Source organism: Molothrus ater, chromosome 29 (assembly GCF_012460135.2).
Source record: "Molothrus ater isolate BHLD 08-10-18 breed brown headed cowbird chromosome 29, BPBGC_Mater_1.1, whole genome shotgun sequence".
Classification (NCBI taxonomy): Eukaryota; Metazoa; Chordata; class Aves; order Passeriformes; family Icteridae; genus Molothrus; species Molothrus ater.
Genome location: NC_050506.2, coordinates 2,988,110 through 2,999,938, shown reverse-complemented (window position 1 = coordinate 2,999,938; position 11,829 = coordinate 2,988,110). Strand labels below are relative to the sequence as shown.

At 47.1% G+C, this 11,829-nt stretch overlaps 1 protein-coding gene across 2 annotated transcripts in view; it reads left to right on the top strand.

Annotated features, from left to right (window-relative positions):
• Positions 1-106: 106 nt before the first annotated feature.
• Positions 107-11,829, top strand: part of GON4L (gon-4 like) — a 49,299-nt gene continuing 37,576 nt past the window's right edge. The window contains exons 1-9 of one of the 2 annotated variants that reach the window (XM_036398142.2): positions 107-411; positions 1,855-2,019; positions 4,011-4,207; positions 6,708-6,782; positions 7,251-7,301; positions 7,847-7,897; positions 8,218-8,313; positions 8,560-8,664; positions 9,571-9,741. In XM_036398142.2, the coding sequence (XP_036254035.1) occupies positions 156-411; positions 1,855-2,019; positions 4,011-4,207; positions 6,708-6,782; positions 7,251-7,301; positions 7,847-7,897; positions 8,218-8,313; positions 8,560-8,664; positions 9,571-9,741 (1,167 nt within the window). In that variant the 5' untranslated portion in view covers positions 107-155. The remainder of the gene's footprint in view (positions 412-1,854; positions 2,020-4,010; positions 4,208-6,707; positions 6,783-7,250; positions 7,302-7,846; positions 7,898-8,217; positions 8,314-8,559; positions 8,665-9,570; positions 9,742-11,829) is intronic. The other variant, XM_036398141.2, reaches the window with a different exon arrangement.

The following is an 11,829-nucleotide window of genomic DNA, read 5'->3' as shown; positions in this document are numbered from 1 at the left end:
ACTGCCCCCCCCAGCCCCGCCTGACCGGGGCCCCGCCGGGGACCGGCCCCGGTCGCGCATGCGCAGAGCGAGCTCCGGTCGCTTCCGCTTCCTGCGCGGCGAGCGGGAGCGGGCGGCCGGAGCGGGGCCCGCAGCAGCCCCGGAGCGGCCCCGCCATGGCCATGGCGCTCAAGATGCTGCCCTGCAAGAAGCGCAGAGCGGCGGCGGCGGGGCCGCCCAGCCCCCGGGAGCGCGGGGAGGACGCGGAGCTGCCCGGAGGCTCCGGTGCTGCCGATGGAGGCGGCTCCGCCAGGCCCGCGGGGAGGGGGCCCGGGGAGGCCTCGCCGAAGAGCGGCAGGAAAGCCCCCGTGAGGGCGGCCCTGAGCCCCGGGCAGGAGCTCCCCGCGGGGCCCGGCAGCCCGGCGGCGGAAGGTACCGGGGGGGGCCGCGGCTTTGCGCCTTGGGATTCTGTGTTTATTTTGTTTCGGGGTTTTTTTTCCTAAGGAAGTGTTACTGATTAAAATGAAAATGAGGTTTTCCTCGCTGTTTTATCATCCCTGGAAGTGTCCAAGGCTGGGCTGGACGGTGGAAGGTGTCCCTGCTGTGCCAGGGGTGGGATGGGATGGGATTTATGTTCCCTCCCCACACGAACCATTCCGTGATTATTTGGGAAAGGGTCCGTGGGTGTTTCTGAGCCCCCGTGAGCCCGGAGATGAGGGGATTGGAGCCTTTCAGACAAGGAGAGGCTGAGGGAGCTGGGGCTGCTCAGCCAGGAGAGGATCCCAGCTGAGAGGGGATCAGCCCTGGGTGTCCCCGTCTGTCCCTGGGTGTCTCTGAGTGTCCTCAGGTGTCCCTGTCTGTCTCTGGGTTTCCACGGGTGTCCCTGTGTGTGTCCCTGTGTGTGTCCCTGTGTGTGTCCCAGTCTGTCTGTCCCAGTCTGTCCCTGTGTCCCCCAGTCTGTCCCTGTGTGTCTGTCTGTCCCTGTCTGTCCCAGTCTGTCCCTGTGTGCAGAGGTCAGAGCAGCCCCAGGCTCTGCTCCAGGCCCAGCAATGGCCCCAGAGGCACAGGCAGGGCCTGAGCCCAGGAGCTGCCCCTGGCCAGGAGGCAGAACTGCTGCCCTGGGCAGTGCCAGCCCTGAGCAGAGCCCAGAGAGGCTGTGGAGCCTCCGTGCCTGGGGATCCCAGAGCCACCTGCAACAGCCCTGGGATGTCCCTGCCTGCACAGGTGGCACAGGTGACCCTCTGTGGTCCCTTCAGACTTGATGGTTTCTGTGATTCTCGGTGAGAATCATCTCTGGTTCTTACGCTGCTGTGATGAGCTCCCCGATTTGACTGAAAGCTGAGTTGGTGTCAAGGAAGGAGGTGGAACGGGGCAGTTCCCAGTTGTTTCCTGCCCAGAACAGGAGGGGAAGGGTTTGGTGGGTTTGTAGCCACCCCTGCAGCCATGTGGGTTCCTTAGCCCATGATGGCCATGAAAACTCATCCCAAGGGTGCAGCCAAGTGTGCTGGGAAGAACCCCCGGCCGTGCTGCTCCTCCTGTGGCAGGAGCCCTTGTACAGCAGGGACTTCAGCCACGGTTTGGAGAAATCCCCAGGTTCTGGCACTTGGCTGATGTGACAGGGGAGGGTTTGAGTGGGGCTGTGCCCAGCTGACAGTGAGGCTGAAAGAGCTGGAATGGGATCTCTGTTCCCAGCAGGATGGAGCTGCTGCTGCCCTGTGCAGCTGCATCACATCTGGGGCTGTTGGTTTGATGTGTTTGAATGGGAAATTCAATGGGAAATGAACGGAAAGTTAATTTGTAAAGTGTAGCACTCGCTTTGGTGTGTTAGCTTTGCTCTGTGGTGTATCTGCCTGCAGCTGGCTGTTCTGTTTCCAGGGAAAATCCCTAAGCTGTACACAGAGGTGGAAGTGAGTTCTCAGAGGGATCTGTATCCAAGTGAGAACCCTGGGCCAGTGCCAGAGTCGCCAGGGAGAAGCTCCCTGCAGGTTTCTGCTGCCAGAAACCCCACCACCATGAAGCCACCCAAGAACACCAGGGCTGGTGAGTGCTCCCAGCAGAATGATGAGGACAATTGGGATTTGGGGCTGGTTTGGATCAATCTGGCTGATACAGCAAACTCTGGAATTGGGAAGATGGTGGGGGATGTGTAGGTTCAGGGGTTTTTTAAAAATTTTCATCTTGTGCTCCTCCATAATTCAGTGGAACTTGCTGGAGTTGATCTCTGCAATCTTTGGCTACTAAAAATCACTGCTCTGCTTCAGAGAAAATAAAGAATCTTTTCTTTCTCTGATTCAGCAGAGTAGGTAAACACTTTTTGACTCCTGGAAACTGTAACCTGTTCTTGCTGTGTGGTACCTGGAGTTTTACAGCATTATTAAAGGTGTAAAGGTTTTACAGCATTATTCAAGGTGTAAAAAGGCTGCTGAGGCCATTTTATAAATCATTCTGGAGGAGGTGGCAGCTGCACGACCTTCATGTGCTCAAGTAACTCAGGTCCTGCACAACTTGCATCCATCACTCTTTTAGTTTTTAGTTCTCATGGCTGTTCCTGTTTGGGTGGTCTTGCCTCAGCTGATGGAAATTCTGCTGTTTCTTGCAAGAATCTGTGCAAGGAGGATCTTTGCAAGATGGGTCTTGCAAGGGGAACCTTTGCAAGGAGAATCATCTTTGCAAGGGGAACCTGTGCAAGGGGAATGTGAAAAACGCCAATCACTCGTTTTTAAAATTTTAAAAGTTTAATAGTAATAAAATGGTTGTAAAAATAGTAATATAATTAGAGTAATAATAATTTGGACAAACTGAATTAGGACAATATGAGACAATAAATACAAAGAGTTAGGATGTCCAGGTACCTTTTTCTGGGCAGCACCAGCCCGAAAAAGGCCCCGCATTAACAAAGGATTAACCCTTAAAAACAGCAGCCTGTTGCATATTCATACACTTCATACATGATGCATAAATTCCATTCAAACACAGGATTCTGTCTGGTCATCACCAACTTCTTCCTCTGAATCTTAACAGCACCTTTGAGGCAGGAAGAAATTCGTTTCTCCTGATAATGGAGCAATAAATTCTCTTTCTCTGAAAGATTCAGGTGGCTGAATCTGTGGCTGCTACCTCACTGCAAGTCCTTTCTTTAAAAAAAGTATCTTACATAGCATCGCTTCTATTTTAACAATTTTTATAACCTAAAACTCTATTTACCACACTACTTAAGAGAATGAACACAGCATTACTTTCTAACACAACACATCTAATATTCATTTGAATATTTGTGAAAAGCCAATCATAAAACACATGCATTTTTCTCAGGAATCTTTGCAAGGAGAATCTCTGCAAGAAGGGCCTTGCAAGGGGAACCTCTCCAAGGAGAATGATCTTTGCAGGGAGAATCTTGCAGGGAGAGCCATCTTTGCAAGGGGAACCTGTGCAATGGGAACCTGTGCAATGGGAATCTTTAAGGGTCTTGCAAGGGGAATCTTTGCAAGAAGGGTCCTGCAAGGGGAATCTCTGCAAGGGGAATCTCTGCAAGAAGGGTCCTGCAAAGGGAATCTCTGCAAGGGGAATCTCTGCAGGGAGGGTCCTGCAAGGGGAATCTCTGCAAGGAGAATCTCTGCAAGGAGGGTCCTGCAAGGGGAATCTTTGCAAGGAGAATCTCTGCAAGAAGGGTCTTGCAAGGGGAACCTCTCCAAGGAGAATGATCTTTGCAGGGAGAATCTTGCAGGGAGAGCCATCTTTGCAAGGGGAACCTGTGCAATGGGAATCTTTAAAAGAAGGGTCTTGCAAGGGGCATCTCTGCAAGGAGAATCTCTGCAGGGAGGGTCCTGCAAGGGGCATCTCTGCAAGGAGAATCTCTGCAGGGAGGGTCCTGCAAGGGGAATCTCTGCAAGGGGAATCTCTGCAGGGAGGATCCTGCAAGGGGAATCTTTGCAAGTTTTTTGCAGAATTCTGTTTTGTGCTTATTTTCAAACCCTTCCTTCTCGGATGTGAAGTGGCTGAGATTTTTAGATTCCGTTTCTGCTGATTTTCAGAGGAGCAGGACGGGGAGGACGTCGAGAGGAGGAAGAGGAGGAGGAAGGCAAGCAAAAGGAAAAGAGAAGTGAAAAGCCAGGAAGAAGAGGGCTCCTTGTCCTGTGACATCAAACTGGACGAGTCCCTGGACCGCACCCTGGAAGATGGAGCCAAGCAGCACAACCTGACCGTGGTCAACGTGAGGAACATCCTGCACGTGAGTGTGGGCACTGCCCAGGGCTGCTGGCTCTTGGCTGCGTCTTTCTTGGTCAGCAGAATTCTTGCTTGGAGTTCTGGATGCTGAGAGTTTTAAACTTTCTGTGCTGACAAATTCTGACTCCCAGGAGAGCACTGCATCTGAGCTGAGGCTGTGGAGAAGCTTCCAATATTAACTGATAGCACTGGGACTGTGGGTGTGGAGTTTGATTAGAAGTGTGTGATGTCACAGGCTGGGAAACTTAGGGTTTGGGGTTCTAGAATATAGTAATATATAGAAAGCAAGATGGAGGCTTTAGGGTGGAGGCTGATCCTTGTCCCCCTTGTTGTTCTTGTCCCCCTTGTTGTTCTTGTCCCCCTTGTTGTTCTTGTCCCCCTTGTTGTTCTTGTCCCCCTTGTTGTTCTTGTCCCCCTTGTTGTTCTTGTCCCCCTTGTTGTTCTTGTCCCCCTTGTTGTTCTTGTCCCCCTTCTTCTTCTTCTTGTCCCCCTCGTTCTTCTTCTTGTCCCCCTCGTTCTTCTTCTTGTCCCCCTCGTTCTTCTTCTTGTCCCCCTCGTTCTTCTTGTCCCCCTCGTTCTTCTTGTCCCCCTCGTTCTTCTTGTCCCCCTCGTTCTTCTTGTCCCCCTCGTTCTTCTTGTCCCCCTCGTTCTTCTTGTCCCCCTCGTTCTTCTTGTCCCCCTTCTTCTTCTTCTTGTCCCCCTTCTTCTTCTTCTTGTCCCCCTTCTTCTTCTTCTTGTCCCCCTTCTTCTTCTTCTTCTCCCCCTTCTTCTTCTTCTTCTCCCCCTTCTTCTTCTTCTTCTCCCCCTTCTTCTTCTTCTCCCCCTTCTTCTTCTTCTCCCCCTTCTCCCTGGGTTTGGGTGATATTTTGTAACTGGACAGAAAAGCCCACCCTATGGACTTTGAGTGATCAGTTATTGGTTTAAAAGTGAAAATAATTTAGGTGTCATTCCTTAATTGGATAGTTTAGCCTTAAAAGATCTTGTAACAAAAGATATTTAACCATTTTGTGCCTGGTTAATGAAAGAGTGCAGAACTCCCTGCTGTGAGACTGTAACACAGGTAAAAAATAATCAACACCTGAGTCTGAACATGAACTGTCCTCTCAAGTGCCTTCAGTCCCCACCTCAACAGAGGCAGAAAAAGGAAGCCAAAAAAGCCACCCACATCCTGATCTCTGCTACTAAATCTATCAAGAGGGAATCCAGTGAATAACTAACTCTGTGAGGATGGGATCCTGTGGTGTCCATGCCCCTCACCTGGAGCCTGCTTTGCCAGCAGGTGTTGATCCCAACTCCCTGGGTTCACACCTGGCCCTCCTTTGCTTTTCCTGAGCAGCAGCAGCAGGAGGAATAAATGAATTAAAATGCTCATTCTGGGCCCACGTGAGCAGGTGTAGGCTGTGAACTTTGTTTCCTTTTTTGAATGAGCTGTTTCATCTTAAAATTCTGGTGGAAGTTTAGTGGTGCTGACAGAAATGCATCCCTTTTAGTTCATGTCCACCACACAACCCTCAGAGAGGAGCTGCCAGAAGAATATCTGTGCTTAGGAGTCAATCTCTAACTCTGCACCTCTGTTGAGTCTTTTCAGTTCATCCCAAAATGGGATCTGGAGAGCAATAATATTTATTTTATTTTTTTTGATTTAGAATCAAAAATCAAAATTTTGTTTTCCCTGCAGCCAGAATTGTTCAAATCCAGGCAATCTCTGCCACGTTCCCTTTTTTGTGGCAAACAGCCTGAGCACTGCCGTGGCTCTTTCAGGCAGATTCTCCAATGGATTCAGTGCAAGTGCCCCAAATCAATGCATTTCTCCCTCATGTGCTGCTGGGGGAGGCCTGGAGGCTCCTCACAGCCACCTGGAGCCCTAGGGGCATGCAGAAAATGGGATCTGTGGCTCTCCTGCCTTCCCCTGTTTCTCCCAGATTTTCTGGAATGTAGGAGTGAAATGCTTTAAAGGCTGGATATTATTCCATACTTTCTCCAGAGATTCACACATTCCATACTTTCTCCAGAGATTTGGGAGCCTGTGAGTGCTTAAAAATTGAAGTTGAATCAAGATTTAGGTTTTCTGGTGCAGCTTCACAGCAGCATTTCTCTTGTGACTGGGATCAGCACATTTTACTGGTTCCATGACATGGCTGATTACTGATATCAGGGAAACTGGTGTGGGCTTTTGTTTTGACTCTTTTCTTTCTCTCTGCTGGGAATTTATTCTGGGGAGCATTCACAGAGAATGTAGTGCAAATGTTTCAATCACTGCTGTGATTTAAATTTTAAATTAATTATTTTAAATTTAAAAAATTCGAAAATAATTCATTTATTTGAAATGAAGTAATTTCAATTTTGCTGTCTGATCTCTGAACAATCATTTTTGCAGCAGTATCATTACAAAGCCTGTTGTACACTGAGTATTTCCCCATCGTATTTCCAGGTAGTTTATTCCAATTCTTGTTGTATTTTCTGTTTCTCTTTGATGAACATCCTGGTTTTGTGTGTTCCTTTAGGAAGTGATCACAAATGAACACGTGGTGGCCATGGTGAAAGCAGCCATCAGTGAGACAGAAGATATTCCTTTGTTTGTAAGTAAAAAACTTGCTCAGTTGGTTTTATCACTTGTTCCAAATGCACAAGGCCTTCCTGGGCCATAATGGGATGTGCAGAAAAAATAAATAATTTACCTGGTATAATAATGACCAGATTTACCACCTGGGTGGAGTGAGTAATGTCTGAGTGTAAATTATAAAACAGGAATAGGAGGAGTTCTTTTTGAGGCCACTCTGGTGATGTCTGAAAGGGAATTAATTTAAAGGCAGTGAATTTAAAGTCAATAAATTTTATAAAAGAGAAAAGCTTCCTAGTAAGCTATACTTTCCTCACAGTAACTTTCCTCACAGTAACTTTCCTCACAGTAACTTTCCTCACAGTAACTTTCCTCATAGTAACTTTTCTCACAGTAACTTTACTCACAGTAAAGAGTTGCTGGGGAAAAGTCTGTCCTCAAAGGAAAGGAGTGAATTTGTTGCTGTTGTGTTGTTTTCAACTCTCAGGAGCCCAAAATGACTCGTTCCAAACTGAAGGAGGTGGTGGAGAAAGGAGGGGTGAGTAAATCTCTGCTCTGTGTGACAGGGACAGCAGGCAGGGAGTGGCTGGAGCTGTGGCAGGGAGGTTTGGGCTGGACAGAGGGAAAGGTTCTTCCCCCAGAGGAGCCCAGGCTTCCCAGGAAATGGTCCCAGAATTCCAGGAAAGTTTGGACAGCGCTCCCAGGGATGCCCAGGCTGGGATTGTTGGGTGTCTGTGCGTGGATTCATGAGCCTTGTCCCTTCCAGCTCAGCCTGTCCTGTTGTTCTCTCAGGGATTTTGGTGTGTGCCCCTCTAAGAGGAGCCTAAATGTGGTTGGAGTCTTGGAGTGAAAAGAATCAATTAAGGCAGTGTTAAGAAAAATGATTAATTTGAGTTGAGCAGCACAGAGCCAGGCGAGGCTTGGCAAGGGCAGTGAGCTCCCGGTGTCATTGTCCTGGATTCACTCCTGGACATCCCATGGCACAGCTGAAGGCTTTCTTTGAGCTCTGGCCTCTTGCAGACCGAGCTCAGGGGACACTGACCCTGCCTGTGTGACACAGCCCAAGTGTTTTTGTGTCCCCAGGTGATTCCAACATGGAATATTTCTCCAATTAAGAAGGCAAACGAGGTGAAGGTGAGTGAATTCTTGCTGGGAAAGGGGAGATCGTTCTGGAGCTTCCTGCAGAGGCTGAGATCTTCTGGAGGGCAGACTTGTACTGAAACCATCTCTGAGCTGCTCATGCCATTTCATCCTATATAAATACTGAATTATCCGTGCCTGTTCTTGCACCTTGGCTTTCCTTTCCCAATCTTTCAGCAATTTTATTTCTTTGCTTTCTTCAGGATTTTCCTTTCTGAGCTTCAGGGTGTTTCCTCACTTTGAAATGTTTGATCTGACTGTGCAGCTCCTCCTGCTGCTGTTAGCAGTGGTCACCCTCTTTCTCTTGTGTGCAGCCCCCTCAGTTTGTGGACATTCCCCTGGAGGAAGATGATTCCTCTGATGAAGAATACCAGCCTGATGATGAAGAGGAGGATGAGACTGCAGAAGAGGTAAATGCAGCTCATGTGTTCAGCCCAGAGCTCTGTGTCTGAGGCAGGAAAACACAATTGATTTTAACACATGGATACTTGAAATCTTCCAGCAATCATTCTTCAGTGCTCTGCTATTCATTTGGCTGCAAGAGAGGCTTTGAAATGTTATTTGGGGCAGGTATTGATCGTGGCACGATGGCTTTTGAGAGTGTTTTGGGTTTTGAGATGGTTTTTGAGAGTGGTTTTGGCACTTTTGCCCTGCAGAGCTTGCTGGAGAGTGATGTGGAGAGCACAGCTTCTTCTCCTCGTGGAGCCAAGAGGTCCAGGACCAGGCGCTCCTCTGATGAGGAGGGAGGGACCCTCTGTGAGGTAAAGCTGGAGCAAACCATTGTTCCTAATTTATTGATCCAAACCCCCCCAAAAAAATCAATTTCTGAAGTTGTGGGGACATTCCAGCTGCCAGGTGGATTTGGGGTCCCACTGCCACGTTTCCTTGCAGAAGGGCTGGATCTGAAATAAAGCTCTGGCTGTGGAAACTGTTGTCAGTTCCTTAGATGAAGATTATTTTCCTGCTGATTTCTGAGCAGTGCAGGAGAATGGCTTCCTGTGCTTGGCTTAGGAGCAGAAAATGAGTTTGGTAACAGCATGAAGGTGTTTGTGTGGCTGTGCACAGGCAGAGGGAGTGGTGGGTGCACTCCCTCCTTCTCCAGATGTAAGGATCTAGATTCCAAATTCATTGATTTCCATCAGTAGCTTTACTTAGTTTTGGACCAAGATCTGAATTTCAAGAAATTACCTTCTGAATGCATATTAAATCACACAAATCCATAGTTTTTTCCTAGCTATATTAAATGTATTAATTGTCACAGTTAAATTTTTTTTTGTATTATTTTTATTTCCCAGGATAAGCAAACCCTGGTTTAATTAGGACCTTAGTATGATCAGGAAACAAGAATCAGAAAGCCCCTGGGAGCTGACAGTGAGATGAAAACCAGCAATATTATACTGATATTCCCACATTCTACTCACCATGAGTTTGTTTCTGGGAGGATTTTAATTGGTGTTCAGGTTTATCAGCTGTGGTAATGCTGAGACTGAGACTCAAATCTTCCAAATGTCTCCTTTGCAGAAAATCTTCATATTTTTGTAATTGTTTGAAAAGCAAAGTGAATTGAAGTTGGAAAATCCCACATCCTTGATCAGAAATGGGAGCCATTTACTCTATCCTTGGAAATTTCTGTCCTGAATAAAACCTTTGAACCCTTTTTCCATTAGCTGGAGGCGCTGCCCCCACCCGTTGTGAGGCACATCAGTGCTGAGGTGGTGCCCATGGGGCCTCCCCCGCCTCCCAAACCCAAGCAGAGCAAGGACAGCGCCTTCATGGAGAAGCTGCACGCCGTGGATGAGGAGCTGGCCTCGAGCCCCGTGTGCATGGACTCCTACCAGGTATGGCAGCCTGGGCTGGGGACAGTGCCATGGACGGGAGGAGGAGACTTTCTGCCTTGATTTCCGGGGCTTTTGGGGGGTTTCTGGGGTTTTTTTGTTTGTTTGTTTGTTTTTTGGGTTTTTTCTCTTTTTTCTTTGTTTTTTATTTTTGTGGGGTTTTTTCCTTTTTTTTCCTTTTTTTTCCTTTTTTTTCCTTTTTTTTCCTTTTTTTTCCTTTTTTTTCCTTTTTTTTCCTTTTTTTTTCCTTTTTTTTCCTTTTTTTTCCTTTTTTTTCCTTTTTTTTCCTTTTTTTTCCTTTTTTTTTCCTTTTTTTTCCTTTTTTTTCCTTTTTTTTCCTTTTTTTTTCCTTTTTTTCCTTTTTTTCCCCTTTTTTTCCTTTTTTTCCTTTTTTTTCCTTTTTTTTCCCCTTTTTTCCTTTTTTTTCCTTTCTTTCCTTTTCTTTCCTTTTCTTTCCTTTTCTTTCCTTTTCTTTCCTTTTCTTTCCTTTTCTTTCCTTTTCTTTCCTTTTCTTTCCTTTTCTTTCCTTTTCTTTCCTTTTCTTTCCTTTTCTTTTCTTTCCTTTTCTTTCCTTTTCTTTCCTTTTCTATCCTTTTCTTTCCTTTTCTTTCCTTTTCTTTCCTTTTCTTTCCTTTTCTTCCCTTTTCTTCCCTTTTCTTCCCTTTTTTTCCCTTTTTTTCCCTTTTTTTCCCCTTTTTTTCCCCTTTTTCCCCTTTTTCCCCCTTTTTCCCCCTTTTTCCCCCTTTTTCCCCCTTTTTCCCCCTTTTTCCCCCTTTTTCCCCCTTTTTCCCCCTTTTTCCCCCTTTTTCCCCCTTTTTCCCCCTTTTTCCCCCTTTTTCCCCCTTTTCCCCCCTTTTCCCCCCTTTTCCCCCCTTTTCCCCCCTTTTCCCCCCTTTTCCCCCCTTTTCCCCCCTTTTCCCCCCTTTTCCCCCCTTTTTCCCCCTTTTTCCCTTTTTCCTTTTTTCCCTTTTTTTTTCCTTTTTTTTTCCTTTTTTTTCCTTTTTTTTTTGTGTTGTTGTTTTTTTTGTTTTGTTTTGTTTTGTTTGTTTTGTTTTGTTTTTTGTTTTTTTTCTGGGATCTTTTTGAAGCTTTTTCTATTTTTTTTTTTTTCCTGGGCTTTTTTCCTGGGACATTCTGGGTTTTTTCTTTGGATGTTTGGGTTTTTTTTCCTGGGACTTTGTGAGGGAACGTTCTGGGTTTTTTCCTGGACATTCTCGGCTTTTTCTGGGACTTTTTGGGGGCACTTTGTGGGTTTTTTTCCTGGGATGTTCTGGGCTTTCTTCTGGGGTTTTTTCAGGGACGTTCTGGGGGGACTTTGTGGGTTTTTTCCCGGAAATTTGTGAGGGGACGTTCTGGGTTTTTTTCCTGGGATGTTCTGAGTTTTTTCCTGGGACATTCTCGGCTTTTTCTGGGACTTTTTGTGGGCTCTTTGTGGTTTTTTTCCTGGGACATTCTGGGTTTTTTCTGGGATGTTCTGGGGTTTTTTCCTGGAACTTTGTGGGTTTTTTCCCGGGACTTTGTGAGGGGATATTCTGGGGTTTCTTCTGGGACGTTCTGGGTTTTCTCCTGGGACATTCTCACCTTTTTCTTGGACTTTTTTGGGGCGCTTTGTGGTGTTTTTTTCCTGGGATGTTCTGAGGCTTTTTCCTGGGACATTCTGGGGTTTGTTCTGGGGTTTTTTTCAGGGACGTTCTGGGGGGACTTTGTGGGTTTTTTTCCTGGAATGTTCTGGGCTTTCTCTGGGACGTTCTGGAGGGACTTTGTGGGCTTTTCCCTGGGCTTTTTCCTGGGATGTTCTGGGCTTTCTCTGGGACATTCTGGAGGGACTTTGTGGGTTTTTTTCCTGGAATGTTCTGGGCTTTCTCTGGGACATTCTGGAGGGACTTTGTGGGCTTTTTCCTGGGATGTTCTGGGCTTTCTCTGGCACGTTCTGGAGGGACTTTGTGGGTTTTTTTCCTGGGATGTTCTGGGCTTTCTCTGGCACGTTCTTTGGGGGGTACATTGTGGGTTTTCCCTAGGACTTCATCATTATTTTTTCCCCGCCTCTCTGCGGCTTTTTCTGGCCTGAACAGCCCAGGACTGTTGTGTTTG